We start from the raw sequence: 20659 nt of genomic DNA on the forward strand, positions 1-20659 counted from the left end.
GAGAAGGGAACAAACCACAGAGACTCTTAATGATATAGAACAAACTATGGGTTGATGGAGGGAGGTGGGTGGGGGATGGGCTAGATGGATGGTGGGTACTAAGGAGGGCACTTGTGATTAGCATGGGTGCTGTATGAAAGTGATGAATCACTGAATTGCACTGAAACCAATAGTGCACTCTATGTTAACTCAAATTTAAATTAAAAGAAAAAATAAAGATCACAATATGTGAAAATAAAGTATTTCCTATGATCTCTGTACAGAGATAAGACACCTTGGTACAGTTTAACGGGGCCCTTCATCTCTTCATGTCTTCTTGACATGCCCTCTTGGAAAGCTTCCATGCTCTCTGTTTCAGGGTCTTCTTGTATATTGTTCCACCAAAGATCCCCTTTTCTTCTCGACTCCTATTACTTTTTACTTGGCTAATGTGTTAGGAGTTCTTCAGGACTCAGTTTAGAGACCTCAGAACTTAGGAAACCTCTCTCCCCTGACCATCCTCTCCAAGGTCAAGAAGGCCCATGCGTGGTTAACGATTATCACAGCACTTAACCTCATGGGGGTTCTATTTGTCTGCCTTTTTTCCACCCTAAGCTTCTTGAAGGCAGAGACTTCTCTTGTTCATCTTAGCATATCAGTATGTTGCAAAGAGATTTTCAAACGTATAAAATAGTAGCCCCCAAATAAAGAAAAAAATTCTAATATTAGAGTGGGTTGCATCTTGTAAGGCAGAGCAGGCCGAGGGGAATATAGAGGGACTCTGGCTCTGGCTACTGATAACAAGTCTGAATTAAAATAGAATGGGGAACTAGATCAAAGACTATTGATTAATTCAACAAATGAATGTGTTCAGATAGGTATTTGGTATCATGCAGAAGTTATATTCAGTTGTGCACGATGATGCATATTTGATTTGTAATGAACAAAAAGTCCTGATCAATGTAATAAATATAACAATTTAGGTAATACTCATTAGTTGCCAGGTTTGCTAAGCATTTCGTTGGTTATTTCTTTTAATTTAAATTTCTTCTGTTTAATGTAAGTAAAACCATCATTAAATTGTACACGAAAAAACCCCCAAAAAACAAATACCAAAGCTTCAGATGGGTTTCTGGCTAAAAACTTTATGAAATCAACATAGAGTTTGCTTTGACATGACATACTGTCATGACATACTGCTTCTCTATGTCATGCTTTCTGTGTCCCCAGGAGATAGCCATTGGAATAGTGGTTTCCTGGAATGCATTTAACTTTTGTTAGCAATGAGGCTACCAACAGAATGATTAATAATATTTGGTAGTAGTGTAGTCCTTTTTACCTTTCAGTGGACACCTACATATAATAATTTACAGGTACATTTTATAGGAAAAAATAAAATCATGTTGAGAGAAAATAGAAAACATTTGTTCCCCTTAAAATATACCTTAATACAAATTTGATTTTGATGAGTCCAAACTTAAGATGGTGTAGTTAAGTGACTAGCTTCGAGGGCCCACAAATGCTCCCTCAAAGGGATGTCAACGGAGCAGTGAACCAGGAAAGTTGGGGTGCACTGCCTGAATTTCCAAGGGTGCCTCTTCCTTTTAACCTTTGATACTTACTTCAGAAGGGAAGAGATCTCCTTCACTGCTGTCTTCCCACCATCCTTATTCTCATCAAGCAAACCTATTAGCAAGGCACACGGGCAAAGAACTATCTCCACGACTGCGCGGGGGGGGGGGGGGGGGGACTGTGATGGCCCCAGGAGCAGTGTCTGGCTTCCCAGATTGAACCATGGACAACAAAGGAGCGACTCTGGGGAAGAGATGAAACAACGTTAAAGGAAATAGTGCTATTTGCTTGAATGTCCTTAGGGTGTTGCTTTTACGTCCAGCTCCTCACAATAAACTATAGAAGGATTGCTACTCCTGCCTTTTTTAACCGTATTGTTTGGTGGTTGGACATTTGGAAAGGTTGTGTAAAGGGGTGTATACAGATAGAATAGAATTTTAAGATAAAATCAAACAAACAATTCCAGTACGTAGAAAATTTAATTTGAAATAACTTAAAATAGTTCATCAAGAAATTTTACTTCAGTGCCTTGGCACCAGATGCTTAAGAATATGTTTGAGTCTGATCTCAAATCAGTTCAGGTAAACAGACATAACCAAAAATTTACATATGTGTGTGTGTATATATATATATATGCACACATATATATATACATGCATGTATGTCTGTACATACATGCATGTATACATATATTCAAGTTACATATGTATGTATCCAAGAGTTATATATTCAAGATATATAGATTCAAGACATATATAGATTCAAGATATATAGGAATTCAAGATATATATAGATTCAGGATATATATAAATCTACCCTCACTCAGAGGTGGAATTCTCTAGTTTTACTCATGGCACATATTTCTGAAAAATTACTCCCCAAAGGGGTACATTAATCATTTATGGAACAGATCTCTACTCTTCCTCTTTTAATCACTGTAGTCTTCTTTAAGGTTATTAATTCAGATATGGAGTGAAACTCAGTTTTGTTGAATCAGAGATGATTCTGAACTGCAAGAAACCCGAGTATGCACTTGGGCCTGTCTTCAGGTAGACGGATGAACTAAAGCCAGCAAGAGAGATGGACTGTTTGTTCTTTGCCTCAAAGGTTGTATTTGTCACCTACTGGGGTATAAACATCTATTTCACGTTTACACGTGACTTTCTTAAAATAATCTTTAAAGTTAAAGTGACTTTCTTAAAATTATCTTTGCATCAGCTATAAACACTGTAAAGTAGCCACGTACGATTAAATTAGCTTGCTTCCAGTCTTTTTTTCTAGAAAAGCTTCCTCCCAAGTTAGTAGCAGTAGCAAGTATGGTGGAAGAGTGGTTCTCTATGTGATTGACACTATTTGTAGCAATTAGGTCTTTTCAGCAAATCGTTTTGTAAAAGTTTCTTGGGACTGAGCACTTTGCTTTAGTGGGCACCCAAAGATTGTGTTCTCACAGGCCTGTGAACTTACTCAGGGGCTTCCAAAGTCCCCAGCACTTTCACTTTTGGGTGGCCTTTTCAAATGTAATAATAATAATTAAAAAAAACCCTCCATGATCTACTAAAGGTACCAAGTTGTTAAAAATGGACAAATAATGTCAGTTTAGATCTGATCTTTGGGTTTACATACCAAAATGAAAGCATCAAGATCATAAAGAATACGAAAATTTTATTTTTATAGGCGACTTAACACAGAAAAAACATATTTCTGTTCTGTGTGTTTAAATATTTTAATTTCCTTAGCTTGTCTCTGCTGTGTGCACACAACTAGTAGATGCTTTTCTTTCTTTATTTTGGTTTGGCCAAGGATGCTTATAATATTTGAATTAGGAAGGGTTTTGTTTTCCTAAGTGGTGGAATCTATAGTTCATAATCTATGAAGAAGAATTCTCTAGGTGAGTAAGAAAAATAGAAAAAATTAGGAAAATATGTAAACTCAAGTTATGAGGTATTTCAAGGATACAGTGCCCATGAAAATTCTCTTTCCCACTAATTGCAACTGCCAGATCTCTGGCTTTAGTCTTTCTATCTTTACATTTGGAGAAACACGGAAAAATTTGAGATAAAAGCCCTTTTGTTTGTGTGAGGGTTGCTGTAGCTCAGAACAGAGTCAGAAAAGGAAAGTAAGTAATAAAGCAATGTTTAAATGTACTTACATAAGAAAAAAAATGTCTTCAAAAAGTTATTAAAAGGTTTTTTTTTTTTGAAGTCCTAAAAACACTCACTTTTATAGGGCACATGATTGTCTGTGTGACCACTCTCTCCAGAGGGAGCTTTTTGTTTTTAAATACTAGGAAAGTATGAGTTATTCAAATAAGATTTTCCATGCTATATTTAGTTTTACAGATGTGTTTAGTTCTAAAACTGTGGCTTACTGTGTTCTGGGGAGAGTATGTATATAAAAAAATCCCAGGAAACCCTGACACCCAACTTAGAGGCAGTCAATTTTAGCACCCCGCCACGATCTCTCAATTCCCATAACTTACTGCTTCTGTTAACTAGAAATCCCTGAATTCTCTGTATCTAACTTTCTATGGCTAGAATCTGAGAGAATGACCCATTATCACTTCTTCTGAATAGCCAAGTTTTTTAAAGTGTATCAAAGTTTTATGATCTTTTTTCTGAGAGTTAAATAGATTGTTCCTCTCACATTACAAGAACCAGGAATTTTCAGCCAACAGATTTCATTCTGTATAATGCGTATACCAGAAACACACAGATCACACGTGAATATGCTGTCAGTCAACACACAGAGCATTCACACAAGCGGTAAACGAGGAATGAGCCAAACATACATACATGTGCAAATGTACAACTGACAGCAAATTATTTTAAGATCCTAATGTCCTTTGAGTATTAAAAATGAGCCAGGAGCCAGGTCCTGTGACAGCTGTATGAAAGCTCTCGATTGCAGTTTTCATGTCGAAGTAGCTTCATATCACATCTCGTGAGTTTCGGATTGCACAGCAAAGGACCATGCTGAATATCATGCCAAAGATCTGAAAAAGAAGGAACCACTTGTTAATGACTTTTGAATGATAAAAATTGATGAAAAGGTCAGCAAACTGCCTGGGTGTCTAACAAATAATTACAACCACTCCTGGCTATAAATGGCAGTTTTATATATAATACTTATTTATGGCTGCAGGTTAAAGGCTTCCATATTAACATATCAACTATTTATTAGTTGTTTATACTTTGGTCTAAAGAGTTTTCTGTCATTGGAAAAGTTTCGAATTTTTGCAGCTTTGACCACATATGACAAAGTGGAGCGTCTCTTCATTCTTGGTCCATTTTAAGGTACAAATGATGCTTCGCTATTTAACTCCACATTTTCCCCAAAGCATAAACTGAGGTGTTGGAATTCTGGTATTACTTCTACCTCTTGGATAATTCTGAGAAAAGCCAAACACTTGGCCAAACCAACAGCCACTGGTATGGTTTGAATAGAAGGATGCCAAAAGATCTTTCTTGTTCTCAGTCATTTCCCCTACAGTTTTGCAGAGCCTATGGAATGTTATCTGTGGGTGCAATGTTGATAAATGACTGTCAATGTTTGTTTCAAGAAATCCATACCATTCCCTCCTTGATCCTACCCTACATCGGACCAGAATCTATAAATGCTAAGTTTAAAAAGACATGTATTATCTGTTCTTTTGGAAGGGAACGGGTAGGCTTAAGTAGGAGAAGAACCAGCAGCAGGGCTCCAAGCTTCTCGCTGATGGTACCAGCACATGGCAGGGGAGACACCTAATGGACATCTGGTTAACTGATTACACTTAAGAAGAAAGGAATTTAAGAAGAAACTCCGGGGGTGCTGATTCAAGACGACCAGTAGAAGGCGTTCCCCTTTGAGTGTGGTTGTGAAGGTTGGCTACAACCCCTGCTTCATCCTGGCTGTACTCTAAAGAACTTTTTCAGCCTTGTCCTGCCACTGTCACGAGTCAGGGGTGACTGCCTGTAGGATGCTCGCTCACTGAGACTGTAGAGTTGTTAGGAGCATCTATCTGATACTTCTGTGATGCAGTGCGTTTTCAAGTCTTCTGCCTAAAAACTGTCCTCAGGAAGCCACAGAGGAGCAACCGGGCTAGCCCCAGAGCAGGTGAGGAGGGCCTGAGAGACGGCCCTGGACTGGGGGGTCCTCAGCATAATATTTCACCCACACGTCCCACCCCTCTGCGCTCGAAATACAGAAAAGAGGGCAGATGCCGGTGTGTCCTGAAAAACCACCAATTCATTGATTTTCCTCGTAATTCCCTTATGCTCATGCCATGAATTAATCTACATAGAGAGCCAGAGGGTAAGTACTGCCTTGGCCTTAGCGAATATCACTCAACTCCTGGACACTGGAAATCACCTCTTTACTGGCCTGATTCCAACCTCATTTCCCTCCAACTTGTCTCCACTTGGCAACCACAGGCCCTTCTAACCCTCGGTGGCTTCTTTCTACCTTAAGGATGAAGCCCAGCCTTTCTAAAGGGCACACAGAGACCACAGTTGTGTGGACCCTCACACGCCCTTCAGTGTCATCTCTTGTTGCTCCTCTCACATCCTTCGGTCTCTCAATTCTTGCACACACATACTTTAGAGGCACTGAGCTGCCTGCCGGTGCTGGTTGCACTCGGCTTCACACTCTGCGTGTGTTACTCCCTTTGCCTGGATTCTGGGCTTGGGAACCCTCAGATTATGTATAGAGGGAGCATCTATGAGTGTTATGTTCCAGACACTTTATAGGGGTTAATTTGGAAGAATACTTTAGGTTGGTACATTAAAATTCTCATTTCACAGATGAAGGAATTGAAGAATAGAGACATTAAGAAACTACCCCATGATCCCAGGGCTCACAGGTAGTGGAGTTAGGAGCTGAATCCAGACAGGGTGACGCCAGAGTTTACACTATTAATCACCACATCTGCAAATCATAAGTGAGAGGGATTAATGTGGTATGCTCTTATAAATTTCTAAGAGTAAGAAGAGACCAGAATTGAAAATCACTTGTCTAGTGTAAGTCTGGTGGCCTTAAAGCAGCAAGTTATTACACTGATAAACTCAAGGTCATAATTTGGTTAAAGTTAACATCTGTGTCGGGGCACCTGGGTGGCTCAGTCGGTCGAGCGTCTGACTTCAGCTCAGGTCGTGAACTCGCGGTGTGTGGGTTCGAGCCCCACATCAGGCTCTGTGCTGACAGCTCGGAGCCTGGAGCCTCCTTCGGATTCTGTGTCTCCCTCTCTCCCTGCCTCTCCCCTGCTCATGGTCTGTCTCTCTCTGTCTCTCAAAAATAAATAAATGTTAAAGAAAAAAAAACCCGTATCATATTTTAGAGAACTAAGTCTTGATATATCTAATAAGCTTTGTTCTTAGAAGATGTCCTGTCAACAGTGTCTGTCTTTTATGAGAAATCTCTCCTAAGGTATTGCCGTATCACACTGGAAGAAAACAACATACAAAGGCTTCTTAGAGCGCAAAAGAGGTAAGTTCTGGAACTTTCTCACCGTGAGACCTGCGATTCCAATGCCGACGATTCCGATGAGCTGGAGTTTAACGCTGATTATGGCCTCAATTTCATCAATGCAATTCTGTTTTGGGGGAAAAAAAAAAAGGAATAACAAATGATTGTATCTGTGAATCATCACTCTGATCCAACCCTTTCCTTCTCTACAGAGCAGTTTTTCCATGTCAGCTTCTGCTCACATCCAAACCACTCCTCTTAGCATCATTCTGATAACCTTAAAGCAAAAATGTATATTGGGGAAAACATATAATCCTCTCCTTTTGGTAAAATGTTCCTATTTAGGCCAATGGCTGCTTCAGAACCCTGAAACCTGGCTGGGGGAAGCGATCCTAGGACCTGAAGCATTTAAAAATTTGGGGCATCTTCTCACTTTCAGCATATAAAAATAAGTAAAATATCCCCCAGATAATAGCTCCTTGCTTTTTTTTATTGTCATTAATAGTTTAAAAGACTTGCTACATACTTGGTCCAATTTACTATGCAAGGTAGGGGTTACTTAGTAAGAGGCTTAAAAGACTGTACAGGTTCGAATTAAACAAAGGGAAACCAAATGTTAGCAGTTAGAGGACCAACTCTTTTCAATGATGGCTGGGCTGGGTGGGTCTCTATCCTTTCATCTGTGCCCACAGAGACTTGTGCAGGGCAGGTTAAAAGAAAGGGGGATAATTGGACAGGGAAAAGAACAGATCACTTATAATTAGTTTCTCCAGCTTCTCTCTGGAATCCTTTTAAGTACAGAGGTATGCTCTCGATTCAATTTTGTCTTTAGGCTGCCCAGGTCCTTTTACTTGTCACTGGTTAGTTCCCTCTAATACCCACATAAGCTATATGAAACCCTTACCACAATCTTCAGGTCTCCTATCATACCGTATTCATTCATCATTCATTCATTCAACAAACATTTCTTGAGCAATCTACCTTCATCAGTCAGTCACTGGAATGGTGTGGTAGATACGGAGATAATAAGACATGATTTCTTCTGCCCTTAGGGAGCTGGCAGTTTATTTAGTTTATTGATATATTTTATGAGAGAGGAAGAGAGCAAGCGAGCAGGGGAAGGGCAGAGAGAGAGGGAAAGAGAGAATCCCAAGCAGGCTCTGCAGTTTGAGTGCAGATTCGGGGCTCAAACTCATGAACTGTGAGATCATGCATGACCTGAGCCGAAATCAAGGGTCAGTCGTTTAATCAACTGGGCCACCCAGGTACCCCAGAGAGCTCACAGTTTAGAGAAGGATACAGACCCACAGAAAAAATAATACATTATAATACACGACTGCACCTGTTGGAGAAAATTCCTCAACCTTCCCCTCCTTCACCTATAAGACTTACGCGCTCCATTCACTCAGTGCCAGGCACTGTTGTAGGCAGTGAGCATGCAGAGTGAACAAGGCAACACTGCTCTTATTTCTATCTCATCAAAGCCAAGTACGCATCTCTGTTGAAAGTTAATCCCTTTACTGGGGCCGGATCTCTTTCCCGGTCATCTCCTCAGGAAGCCTGTGCTGTCCGCTATCTTTCTTATTTTGCCTCTACTTCTCCATTGACATTCCCACTCATCGTTATGACACCATGCCCGTGTTCCTCAGTCTAAAACAAAACAATCCCCTCCACGACTGTCCTCCTCTAGCACTACCCATATTCCATCCTTGCTTTCAAAGCCAGCTTCTTTTTGGAAAAGTAACTTGTACTGGTTTACTTCCTTATAAAAGAAATAGGTGCTTCCTGTTGAGATTTGGGAAATACAGTAGTTCCCCCTTATCTGTGGTTTCGCTTTTGCAGTTGGTTACCCATGGTTCCATGGGTCTGGGAGCAGATGATCCTTCCTGTGACATACCATTAGGTCATTAGTACACTGCTACATCACAACATCTGTCACTCACCTCGTTTATCTTATCACATAGGTATTTTATCATCTCACATCACAAGAACAATGTAAGTATAGCACAGTAAGATGCTTTGAGTGAGAAAGAGACTACAGTCACATAACTTTTATTACATTATTATAATTGTTTCATTTTATTATTATTGTTAACGTCTTACTGTGCCTCATTTATAAATTAAACTTTATCACAGGTATGTATGATACCACATATATAGGGTTTATATAAAGACCCTTTATACAGGGTTTGGTGTTATTTGTGTTTCAGCCACCCACTGGGAGTCTTGCAACATATCCCCTGTGGGTAAGGGGGAAATACTGGAGATTAAAAAATAAAGAGATTAAGACATACTTGTATTACTACACTAAAGATAATCATCAACACTGTGAGTATATTCCTTTTTTAAATATTTATTTTTTTAAGTAATCTCCACACCCAGTGTGGGGCTCAAACACATAACCCCAAGATCGAGTTGCATGCTCTACCCACAGAACCATCTAGATGACCCAGGTGGTGTATTTTTAAACTCAAACACACACGTAGGTAATTCTTTATATACAACTATGTGCTTTTTATTTTAAAAAAAAAAATTTTTTTTTCAACGTTTATTTATTTTTGGGACAGAGAGAGACAGAGCATGAACGGGGGAGGGGCAGAGAGAGGGAGACACAGAATCGGAAACAGGCTCCAGGCTCTGAGCCATCAGCCCAGAGCCTGACGCGGGGCTCGAACTCACGGACCGCGAGATCATGACCTGGCTGAAGTCGGACGCTTAACCGACTGTGCCACCCAGGCGCCCCCAACTATGTGCTTTTTAAACTTAACATTAGGACTTCAAAACTACTTTCATCAAAAATTCTTTGCAATAGTGGTTTTTAGTGGCTATAATTTATCATATGAGAGTACATAATTTAGACAGTCCCCTCTTGTTACACATTAATGGCCTTTTCAGTATTTTGTTCTCATGAATAACACTGCAGTGATACCATACCTCTCCCCCTATCTCTGATTTATTTTCCTTAAAATAAATTGACGAGTGGAATTTCTGGATAAAGGGCATGGACATACTCAACTCATTAGTCTATTTAAATTTCTTTTTAAATTTAAGTTTTTATTTTAATTCCAATTGCTTAACATAGAGTGTTGTATTAGTTTTAGGTATACAATATAGTAATTCAACACTCGCATACATCACCTTGTGCTCATCACTACAAGTGCACTCTTTAATTCCCTTTACCTATTTCACCCATCCCCCCCCCCCACCCACCTCCCCTCTGGTAACCATCAGTTTGTTCTCTACAATTAAGAGTCTGTTTCTTGATTTGTCTCTCTTATTTTTCTCCTTTGCTTGTTTTGTTTCTTAAATTCCACATATGATTGAAATCATATGGTATTTGTCTCTGTCTGACTTATTTTGCTTAGCATTATACTCTCCAGCTGCATCCATGTCATTGCAAATGGCAAGGTTTCATTCTATTTTTATATATGTATATATATATATATAATGTATATATATACACACATATACGTATATATATAAAAAGTGACATATATGTGTATATATATGACATGTATATATATGTATATATGTATATATATGACATGTATATATGTGTGTGTGTATATACATACATACATACATACATACATATATATATATGATATATATGTAAGTATCAGTGGACACTTGGGCTGTTTCCATATTTTGGCTACTGTTGATAATGCTGCGATAAACAGAGGGGTGCATATATCACTTTGAATTAGTGTTCTTGTATTCTTTGGGTAAATACCAGTAATGGGATTGCTGGGTCATAAGGTAGTTCTATTTTTAACTTTTTGAGGAACCTCCATACTGTTTTCCACAGTGACTATACCAGTTTGCATTCCAACCAACCATGCATGAGAATTCCTTTTTCTCCACATCCTTGCCAACACCTGTTCTTTCTTGCATTGTTGATTTTAGTCATTCTTACAGGTCTAAGGTGATATCTCATTGTAGTTTTGATTTGCATTCTCCTCATAATAAGTAATGTTGGACATTTTTTCATGTGCCTTTTGGCCATCTGTATGTCTTCTTTGACAAATGTCCACACCTTCTGCCCATTTTTCAATTGGGTTATTTGTGTTTGTGATGTTGAGTTTTTGTAAATTCTTTATATATTTTGGATACTAACCCTTTATCAGAGTTGTCACTTGCAAATATCATCTCCCACTCGGTAGGTTGCCTTTCAGTTTTGTTGTTTCTTCGCTGTGCAGAGCTTTTCATTTTGATGTAGTCCAAATAGTTTATTTTTGCTTTTGTTTCCCTGCCTCAGGAGACATATCTAGAAAAATGTTGCTATGGCCATATCAAAGAAGTTACTGCTTGTGCTCTCTTCTAGGATTTTGATGGTTTCATGTCTCACATTTAGGTCTTTCATCTATTTCGAACTTATTTTTGTGTTTGGCGTAAGAAAATGGTCCAGTTTCATTCTCTTGCATGTTGCTACCCAGCTTTCCCAACATCATTTGTTGAAGAGACTGTCTTTTTCCAGCAGATATTCTTTCCTGCTTTGTTGAGGATTAATCGACCTTATAGCTGTGGGTTTATTTCTGGATTTTCTATTGTGTTCCATTGATCTGCGTTGTCTATTTTTGTGCCAGTAGCATACCGTTTTGATGACTACAGCTTTGTAATATAACTTGAAGTCTGGAATTATGATGCCTCCAGCTTTGCTTTTCTCTTTCAAGATTGCTTTGACTATTTGGGGTCTTTTGTGGTTCCATACAAATTTTAGGATTGTCTGTTCTAGCCCTGTGAAAAATGCTGCTGGTATTTTGATAGAAATTGCATTTTCATTTCTCTTTCTGCTGCTTCATCATTGGTGTATAGAAATGTAACAGATTTCTGTACACTGATTTTGTATCCTTTGACTTTGCTGAATTCGTTTATCAGTTCTGGCAGTTTTTCATTCTACCTACCTATCTATCTATTGGTGGAGTCTTTTGGGTTCTCCACGTATAGTTTCATGTCATCTACAAATAGTCAAAGTTTGATTTCCTCCTTGCTGATTTGGAGGCCTATTATTTCTTTTTGTTGTCTGATTGCTGTGGTTAGGACTTCCAGCACCATGTTGAATAAAAGTGGTGAGAGTGGACATCCTGGTCTTCTTCCTGACCTTAGGGGAACATCTCTCAGTGTTTAGCCATTGAGGATGATGTTAGCTATGGGTTTTTCATAGATGGCCTTTATTACGTTGAGGTATGTTCTCTCTAACCCTACTTTGTTGGGGATTTTTATCAGGAATGGATGTCGTACTTTGTCAGATGCTTTATCAGCATCTATTGAAATGATCATATGGTTCTTATCCTTTCTTTTATTGATGTGATGTATCATGCTGATTGATTAGCCAATATTGAACCATCCTTGCAAACCAAGAACAGATCCCACTTGATCATGGTGATTTTTTACATGTATTGTTTCAGTTTACTAGTATTTTGTTTAGAAATTTTGCATCCAAGTTCATCAGGGATATTGTCCTGCAGTTCTCTTTTTTAGTGGTGTTTCATTTGGTTTTGGTATCAGGGTAATGTTGGCCCTATAGAATGAATCTGGAAGTTCTCCTTCCTTTTCTATTTTTTGGAATAGTTTGAGAAGAACAGGTATTAACTCTTCTTTAAACGTTTGGTAGAATTTGCCTGTAAAGCCACCTGGTCCCAGACTTTTGTTTTTTGGGAGTTTTAAAATTACTGATTCAATTTCATTGTTAGTATTCACTCTTCAATTTTTTTATTCCTGATTCAGCTGTGGGAGTTTATAGGTTTCTAGGAATTTATCCATTTCTTTTAGGTTGCCCAATTTGTTAGCATACAGTTTTTCATAATATTATCTTATGAGTTTGTATATCTGTGGTGTTGGTTGTTATTTTTCCTCTCTCGTTTGAGATTTATTTGAGTCATTTCTCTTCTAAATAAGTCTGCCTAGAGGTTTATCAATTGTATTGATTTTTCAAAGAACCATCTCCTGGATTCATTAATTTGTTCTCTTGTTTTTTTAGTTTCTGTATCATTTATTTCTACTCTAATCTTTATTATTTCCTTCCTTCTGCTGGCTTTAGATTTTGTTTGTTTTCTTCTAGCTCCTTTAGGTATAAGGTTAGGTTGTTTACTTGAGATTTCTCTTGCTTCTTGAGGTAGGCCTGAATTGCTATAAACTTTGCTCTTAGAACCACTTTTGCTGCACCCCAGATTTTTGGACCATTATGTTTTCATTTTCATTTGTTTCATGTAATTTTTAATTTCTTCTTTTATTTCCTAATTGACCCATTCATTGCTTAGTAGCATGTTATTTAAGCTCCATGTGTTTGTGGTTTTTCCAGATTTTATCTTGTGGTTGACTTTGTTTCATAGTGTTGCTGTCAGAAATATGCATGGTATGACTTCGATCTTGAATTTGTTGAGGCTTCTTTTGTGGGCTAATATGTGATCTGGAGAATGTTCCATGTGCACTTGAAAAGAATGTGTATTCTGTTGTTTTAGGATAGAATCTTCTGAATATATCTATTAAATCCATCTGGTACAGTGGGTCATTCAAAGCCATTATTTCCTTGATGACCTGTCCGTTGTTGTAAGTGGGGTAGTAAAGTGTCCTACTATTATTACATTACTATCGATTAATTCCTTTATGTTTTTTATTAACTGTTTTATATACTTAGGTGTTTCCTTGTTGGATGCATAAATATTTACAATTGTTATATCTTATTAGATTGTCCCCTTTATTATGATATAGTGCCCTTCTTCATCTCTTGTTACAGTCTTTAAAGTCTAGTTTGTCCAATGTAAGTATTAATACTCCAGCTTTCTTTTGACATCCATTTGCATCCAATAGGCATTTCTCTGTCCTTTCACTTTCAATTTGCATGTGTCTTTAGGTCTAAAATGAGTGTCTTGTAGGCAGCATATGGATGGGTCTTTTTTTTTTTTTTTAACATTTGGTCACCCTATGTCTTTTGATTGGAGAATTTCGTTCATTTACATTCAAAGTAATTATTGATAGGTATGTGTTTATTGTCATTTTATTTTTTGTTTTGTGGTTGTTTCTGAAGATTTTCTTTCATCCTTTCTTGTCATTCTTTCATAGCTTGCTGATTTTATTTAGTGATATATTTGGATTTTTTTCTCTTTATTCTTTGCATATTTATTAGTGTCTTCTCAGAGAGAGGGAGAAGGGTAGAGAGAGAGGAGTGGGGACACACAGAGAGAGAGAGAGAGAGAGAGAGAGAGAGAGATTCTCAAGCAGATTCCACACAGTACAGAGCCTGACACGGGGCTTGATCTCATGACTATGAGATCATGACCTGAGCCGAAATCAAGAGTTAGAGGGTTAACTGACTGAGCCACCCAAATGCCCTTAGTGTTTTTTTAATTTTTTTTAATTTTTTAACGTTTATTTATTTTTGAGAGAGAGACAGAGTGTAAGCAGGGGAGAGGCAGAGAGAGGGGGAGACACAGGATGCAAAGCAGGCTCCAGGCTCTGAGCTATTAGCACAGAGCCTGATGTGGGGCTTGAACCACAAACTGCAAGATCATGACCCAAGCCAAAGTCAGAGGCTTAAGTGACCGAGCCACTGAGGTGTCCCTAGTGGCTTTTGATATATGGTTACCATTAGGTTTGTATATAACAGCTTCTGCACATAGCGGTCTATATTTAGTTGATGGTTAAGTTTGAACCCATTGTTTTTTCCTCCTCAGGTTTTAGGTATATATTATTATATTTTATAACCGTTTTTTGTGATTTCCTTGAATGATTTTTTTACAGAAATATTCATTTTTTACTCCTTTTGTATATCTTACCTCTATACTCTTACTTTTGGTCTCTTTTTTTTCCACTCGAAGAGTCCCCTTTAATATTTCTTGCAGAGTTGGTTTAGTTGTCATGAACTCCTTTAGTTTTTGTTTCCCTGGGAACACTTTATCTCTCTTATTCTGAATGATAGGAGTATTCTTGTTGGATAGGGTATTCTTGGCTGCAGATTTTTCCCATTGGGCATTTTGAATACACCATGTTACTCCCTCTGGCTTGGAAAGTTTCTACTGAAAAATTCCCTGCTAGCCTTATGGGTTTTCTGTTGTAAGTTACGGACTTTTCTTGCTGCTTTTAAATGTTTTTCTTTATTATTATATTTTGCCAATTTAATTACAATACGTCTTGGTGTGGATCTGCTTTTGTAGATTCTTTTAAAAGTATTTTTTTTAATGTTTATTTTTGAGAGAGAGAGAGAGAGCATGTGCATGAGTTTGGGAAGGGCAGACAGACACACACACACACACACACACACACACACACACAGAATCTGAAGCAGGCTCCAGGCTCTGAGCTGTCAGCACAGAGCCAATGTGGAGCTCGAACCTAAGAACCCTGAGATTCAGACCTGAGCTGAAGTTGGATGCTTAACCAGCCAAGCCACCCAGGCATCCCTGCTTTTGTTGATCTTGATGGGAGTTTTCTGTGTCTACTAGATCTGGGTATCTGTTTCCTTCCCCAGATTAGGGAAGTTATCTGCTATTATTTCTTCAAATGAATTTTCTGCCTCCTTTTCTTCTGGGACTCCTATAATACAAATGTTATTTTTGATGGAGTCACTGAATTTCCTAAGTCTATTCTTATTTTGCATAATTCTTTTCTCTTTTGTTCAACTTGATTACTTTCAAATAGTGTGTGTTCTAGGTCACTAATTAACTTCTCTGCTTCTTTCATCCTGCTGTTCAATCCATCAAGCATGTTTTCCATTTCCTTTATTGAACCTTTATCTCTGTTATGTTACTCCTTACCTCTGTTAAGCATCTCTCTCATGTCTTCTACTCTTTTCTCAAGCCCAATGAGTGTTCTATGATCATTGCTTTAAACACCCCATCAGGCATGTTACTTATATCTGTTTTGCTCAGATCTCTGGCTGTGGCCTTGTCCAGTCCTTTCATTTGGGATAAATTTCTCTGTCTCCCTTTGTCTGCTTCTCTGTCTGTCTCTCTGTGTTAACAAAGCCAGCTACGTCTTCTGCTCTTGAAAATGGGGACTTCACAACAAAGAGGTCCTGGCAGTTCAGGATAGTATCCTATGTGTGTGGCTTATGCTCTGTTATTGTGTCTGGGTCACGTTTCCTTTCCATGCAGTGATCTGCACTGACTCTCTGCCTGGTGTGGGTTGTGCTTGCTCTCTGTGGTGTTAGTGGGACCCCCGGGTCCCACTCAGGCCAGCTCTGAGTGGGTGTGCCTGCCAGGGAACTTGGGAGCAGGGTGGCAGTGTTAGCAAAATTTGCATTGTGCTACTCGTCCCATGCCAGATCCCCCAAAGCACTGTGGTGGAGGCTGGAGGCTGTGCCGGGATGGCTGGGGGTGTGAGGCTGAACTTGGCATCCAGCTGTGCTTAGCATGTGTTGGTGGCTGGGGGTTTTCAGCTGGGCCTGGTGCAGTGGCTAGGCACTGAACATGGTGGCAACTGGGCACTCAGAGGCTGGGCGAGGTGCAGGGGCGGCTTTCACAAAATTTTCCCTGAGCCCAGGGCCAAGGTTAGCAGGCTTGGAGTGGGTGAGTCCTCAGGAGATCTCACGGGCATGCACCTGAACTGCTAGCAGGTTAGGCAGCAAGTGTCTGTGCAGTCCTGCCTCCTACAAGTGGCTCTGTGTTTATGCTGGGGGGTGGAGGAGGAAGACGGCACCTGCCAGCTCCCTTAGTTTGAAGTCCTCCAACGTGCTCTGAAATCAGTATGAACAGATCTGTCTCCTGTTGCCCCTGGCATTGTGTAAAACGCCTTTTTCATGTTGCCTCTTCATACAGGCTGCTGTTTAAGGGCAGTGACCCGGCTCTCACTCACCTTCCCAGCTTGCCCTGTGCGGAGTCAGCTGACTTTTAAAGTTCCAGGATCCAAGTCCCCCAGAATTCAGCCTCTCTGGTTTTTAAAGCCAAATATTATGGGGATTAGTTTTCCCTGCGTAAGTTCCCTGGTGCAAAGGCCCATTTCTCTGTCCTCTCCATGTGTGCGGCTCCCTCCCTCTTCCAGGCAGCCTCCCTTTGCCTTTCTGACCTTCCTAACCTTCCAGATGCAGCTTCTTCTCTACATTTAGTTGTGACGTTTGTTTTCTAAGCCTTTGGATTACTCTCTAGTTTATTGATTTGGATGTGGGTGATATCTAGTTGTAAACATGGGATGGGGTGAGGTCAGGGTCCTCCTACTCTATCACATTCCTAAGCTCTTTTAACTCACTAGTATTCTACAGTCATACTACCTCTAAACATTTTGTATTGACTTCTCTGAAAATGCTCACTTCGTATCATTTTTGTCAACCCTGTATATAACTATTAAGGAAGGAAGAACTTGGTCAATTTCATAGGTTAAACGATGTCAGCTCTTTAATTTGCAGTATTTTACCATTGCTATTAACTGCCTGTATTTTTTATGTGTTTAATGGTAATTTGGATTTTGTCTTTTAAGTTGTTAAAAACTTACTTATGTAATTTCTGCACCCAACGTGGAGCTCGAACTCATGATCCCGAAATTAGAGTTGGATGCTCTTCCAACTGAGCCAGCCAGGTGCCCCTGGATTTCGTCTTTTCTGAGCTCTTTTTTCCTGTCCTTTGCCCCAAACTAGACTACTTGAAAGGACACCCTCCCTCTTTACATCTCATGTCATGCAGGATGGGGTTTGTCCTCACTCCCCCTGACATCAAGTTATCGTTTTAAAATGCTCAATCCTGTCAACATTGCAGTAGTTATCTCAGTGGACCTCCTTGGACTTTTACTTCCCCATTCATATTTTCTGCTTCTGTGCCTCTGCTTATGCTCTTTCCTCTGCTTTCCTCTTTCCTCCTGCCTAATGCTCCCATAGTTACTTCTCACACCTGAAGAGTTAGCTGAGACATCACTGCTCCGGTCAGCTTTCCCGCGACCCTTCCAGCCTCTGGCCTCACTAAGTAACCCTTTGTGCTTTCAAAGCACTTGCACCCTCTGTGCCTACCTCTGTTACTGCACTTTGTCCATTTCTGTGTCCATCTGTCCTGTTAGACTACACATTCCTTGAGAGCAGCGACTTTGTGTCGTTCATCTTTTTACCTGCAGGGCCAGGCGTAGGGTAGGGATGGATAAATGCTGAGCTGACCTCAATGGCAGCACCTGACCCTGGTAACTATTCCCTCCTCCCCCCATGCATCTCTTCACATGTGTCTGTCTGCTTTTTCTACTTTTCTTATTTGGCAACTCTTCTTCTTCCCGTCCTTAAATGTTGTTCCCTGGAATTCTATCCTTGCCATTTTCTCGTCTAAACCTAATGGATTAAATTCTTATCTACAGCTTTAAGACTCCCATGAAGCCCTGACACCCAAACCTCTCTCCTGAGCCTCAAGACAGATTTTGCAACCGTCTACTGGACGTTTCCAGTTGGAAGTTCCACTAGCTCCTCAAAATTACCAGGTTAAGCACTGAACTCGCTTTCTTTCCTCCAAAATATGTTCCTTTTTCTCTATTTCTCAGTTCATTAAATGATACCATCTATCCAGCTAGTAAAGCCAAAAGCAGCAATGGATTCCTCCCTCTTCTCTCATATTGAACTGGTCACCAGATCCTGTAGATTTTCCTTTCTTAAATGGCTTTCTCTCCATTCCTGGTGCTCAGTCCAGCTTGTTACCAGTTAACGTCTCTTGGACGACAACGAGGACAGCAGCCTTCCCAACTGGCCTTCTTGGCTCCAGATTTTCATTTCCCATCAATCCTCCAAACTGCTACTATAGGAAACTCAGGAAAATGTAAATCCTATCCCAAATTCTAACATTAGTACTTTCCTAAGCATACAGCAGGAGATGTAGACTTTTGGCTTCATGAAAGTATTCGAGGCCCTTCAAGAACAGGTCCCTCCTCCTTGAAGGACTCATCCCCACAGGTACCTGAGCCAAAACCCACTACTGGCACTTTTCTGGATACAATTATATTCCCTTGTTTTCATTGTCTTTACCCCGTATCCCTTCTACCTGGAATACCCTTCTCTTTTGTCTGTTTGCTAGGCTCTGATTCATCCTTTAAAACGCATCCTAAGAATTATATCAGGGGAGAGGATTTCTGGAAAGATGGCAGAGTAGATGATCTTCAAGTCACCTCCTCCCATGGGCACACCTAGAGAACCGTGACATCAGTGCAGCCAACCCAGAAACCCCTAAGACTAGCAGAATAGATTTTCCACACTTAATCATAGAAAGGAGGCCACATGGAAAAGGGCAGGGAGGGCAGAGAGGCAGTTGGGAACCAAACTCTTGGTGAGACTAACCACGAACAGGAGGGGCACCACGAGCATGGGGAAGGGAGAGAGACAGACCCCACACCAGTCATCCCACTCACAGGGGACTGGCACTGGGAAGATAAGTCCCCATAACATTTTGTTTGGAAAACCAGAGGGGCTTAATTTTGAGAGGTTTTACAATTTGTGGGGCTTAACACCAGGAAATTTAAAAATCAGCATGCTCCGCTCTGGGAGAGCCAGAGGGTGGTAGGAAACTCAGCTGCTATCCTTAAAGAGCCAGCATAACAAACAGGCCTGCGGAGATATAACACAGAAGCAGCAGTTTGAAAAGTGGCTGGGGTATATGGGAAGGAGATTTATTTATTAACCGCAGAACATGTGCTGGAGGGGCAGGGGTCTTTAGGAGACGTTTCTAAGAACAAAAGAGCTTGTGGGCACCATTTCTCTCTCCCTGCTCTCCAGCCTAGACAGCTAGAGACCTGCGGGAACCAGTGAGAACACCTGCCACCTAGCTTGCTAACACCACATTGCCTGCCCCTGTGTTCTCCTATGGATCTGGGTCCACTCCATCCAACCAGCCCCGCTTGGCAGGAGTCCTTCCAGAATGGCTCTGGCCACATCTCACCCTGCAATCAGCCCAGGCAGGAACCCTGCCACTCCAAAGTGACATCTGCCCTGGGAAGAAGGGAAGATAACCATACACACCAGTTTCGCTGCAGCTCTAGTAGCTGAACCTTGTAAGTGGCAGTGCAGAGGGAGTGCCCTGATAACCGGTGCATCTATAGCTCCAGCAGATAGACTGGGGGCAGACATCTGATCTCACTACTGGCTCTGCCCACCAACAGAAACCTCTCAAAGACAGCACAGGAAGAGAGTCCTGCAGTCTGGGGTCACTGCAGCCTCAGCAGATGGACTGGAGGCCCAAGCCACCAATGAAAGCCTCTCAGGGGACAGGAAAGAGACAGTGCCCTGCATTTTGGTATGACCCCAGCCCCAGCAGATGGGATGAGGGCAGACATCTGGTCTGACTGCTGATACTGCCTAACGACAAGCCCACTGTGGCCCCAGACTGGCACAGGGACCAAACCCTGCCCACAACAGGCAAAGTGGACCACTGCAGTCACCTGGACTGAAGGTAAACAAGGCTCAGCCACAACAGTAGGGCCTGTGCAACTCACATAGAAGACACCCCTGAAGCTCCTGGTCCTGGGGAACAGGGGACATTGCACTGCAGGGCACCGTAAGCCCTCTTCCTCATAGGTAACTACTTTCAAGAGCAGGAGACATAATTGACATTACTAATACACAGAAATACAGAGAATTAGACAACATGAAGAAACAGAGGAATATGTCCTAAATGAAAGAATAGGATAAAAACACAGCAAAACAACTAAATAAAACAGAGACCTTCAACAAAGAGAAAATATAAAAAAGGACCAATCAAAGATGAAGAATTCAATA

The 20659-nt window shown here is 40.5% G+C and overlaps 1 protein-coding gene across 1 annotated transcript in view; it reads right to left on the minus strand.

The window, feature by feature from the left end:
• Window positions 1–2011: 2011 nt before the first annotated feature.
• Window positions 2012–20659, minus strand: part of TSPAN2 (tetraspanin 2) — a 58216-nt gene continuing 39568 nt past the window's right edge. Inside the window, exons 7-8 of the mRNA XM_045478762.1 lie at window positions 7037–7120; window positions 2012–4543 (exon numbers count right to left, since the gene is read on the minus strand). Coding sequence (XP_045334718.1) covers window positions 4478–4543; window positions 7037–7120 — 150 coding nt within the window. The 3' untranslated portion in view covers window positions 2012–4477. The remainder of the gene's footprint in view (window positions 4544–7036; window positions 7121–20659) is intronic.

The sequence above is a fragment of the Leopardus geoffroyi genome, chromosome C1 (assembly GCF_018350155.1).
Source record: "Leopardus geoffroyi isolate Oge1 chromosome C1, O.geoffroyi_Oge1_pat1.0, whole genome shotgun sequence".
NCBI classification, from domain to species: domain Eukaryota; kingdom Metazoa; phylum Chordata; class Mammalia; order Carnivora; family Felidae; genus Leopardus; species Leopardus geoffroyi.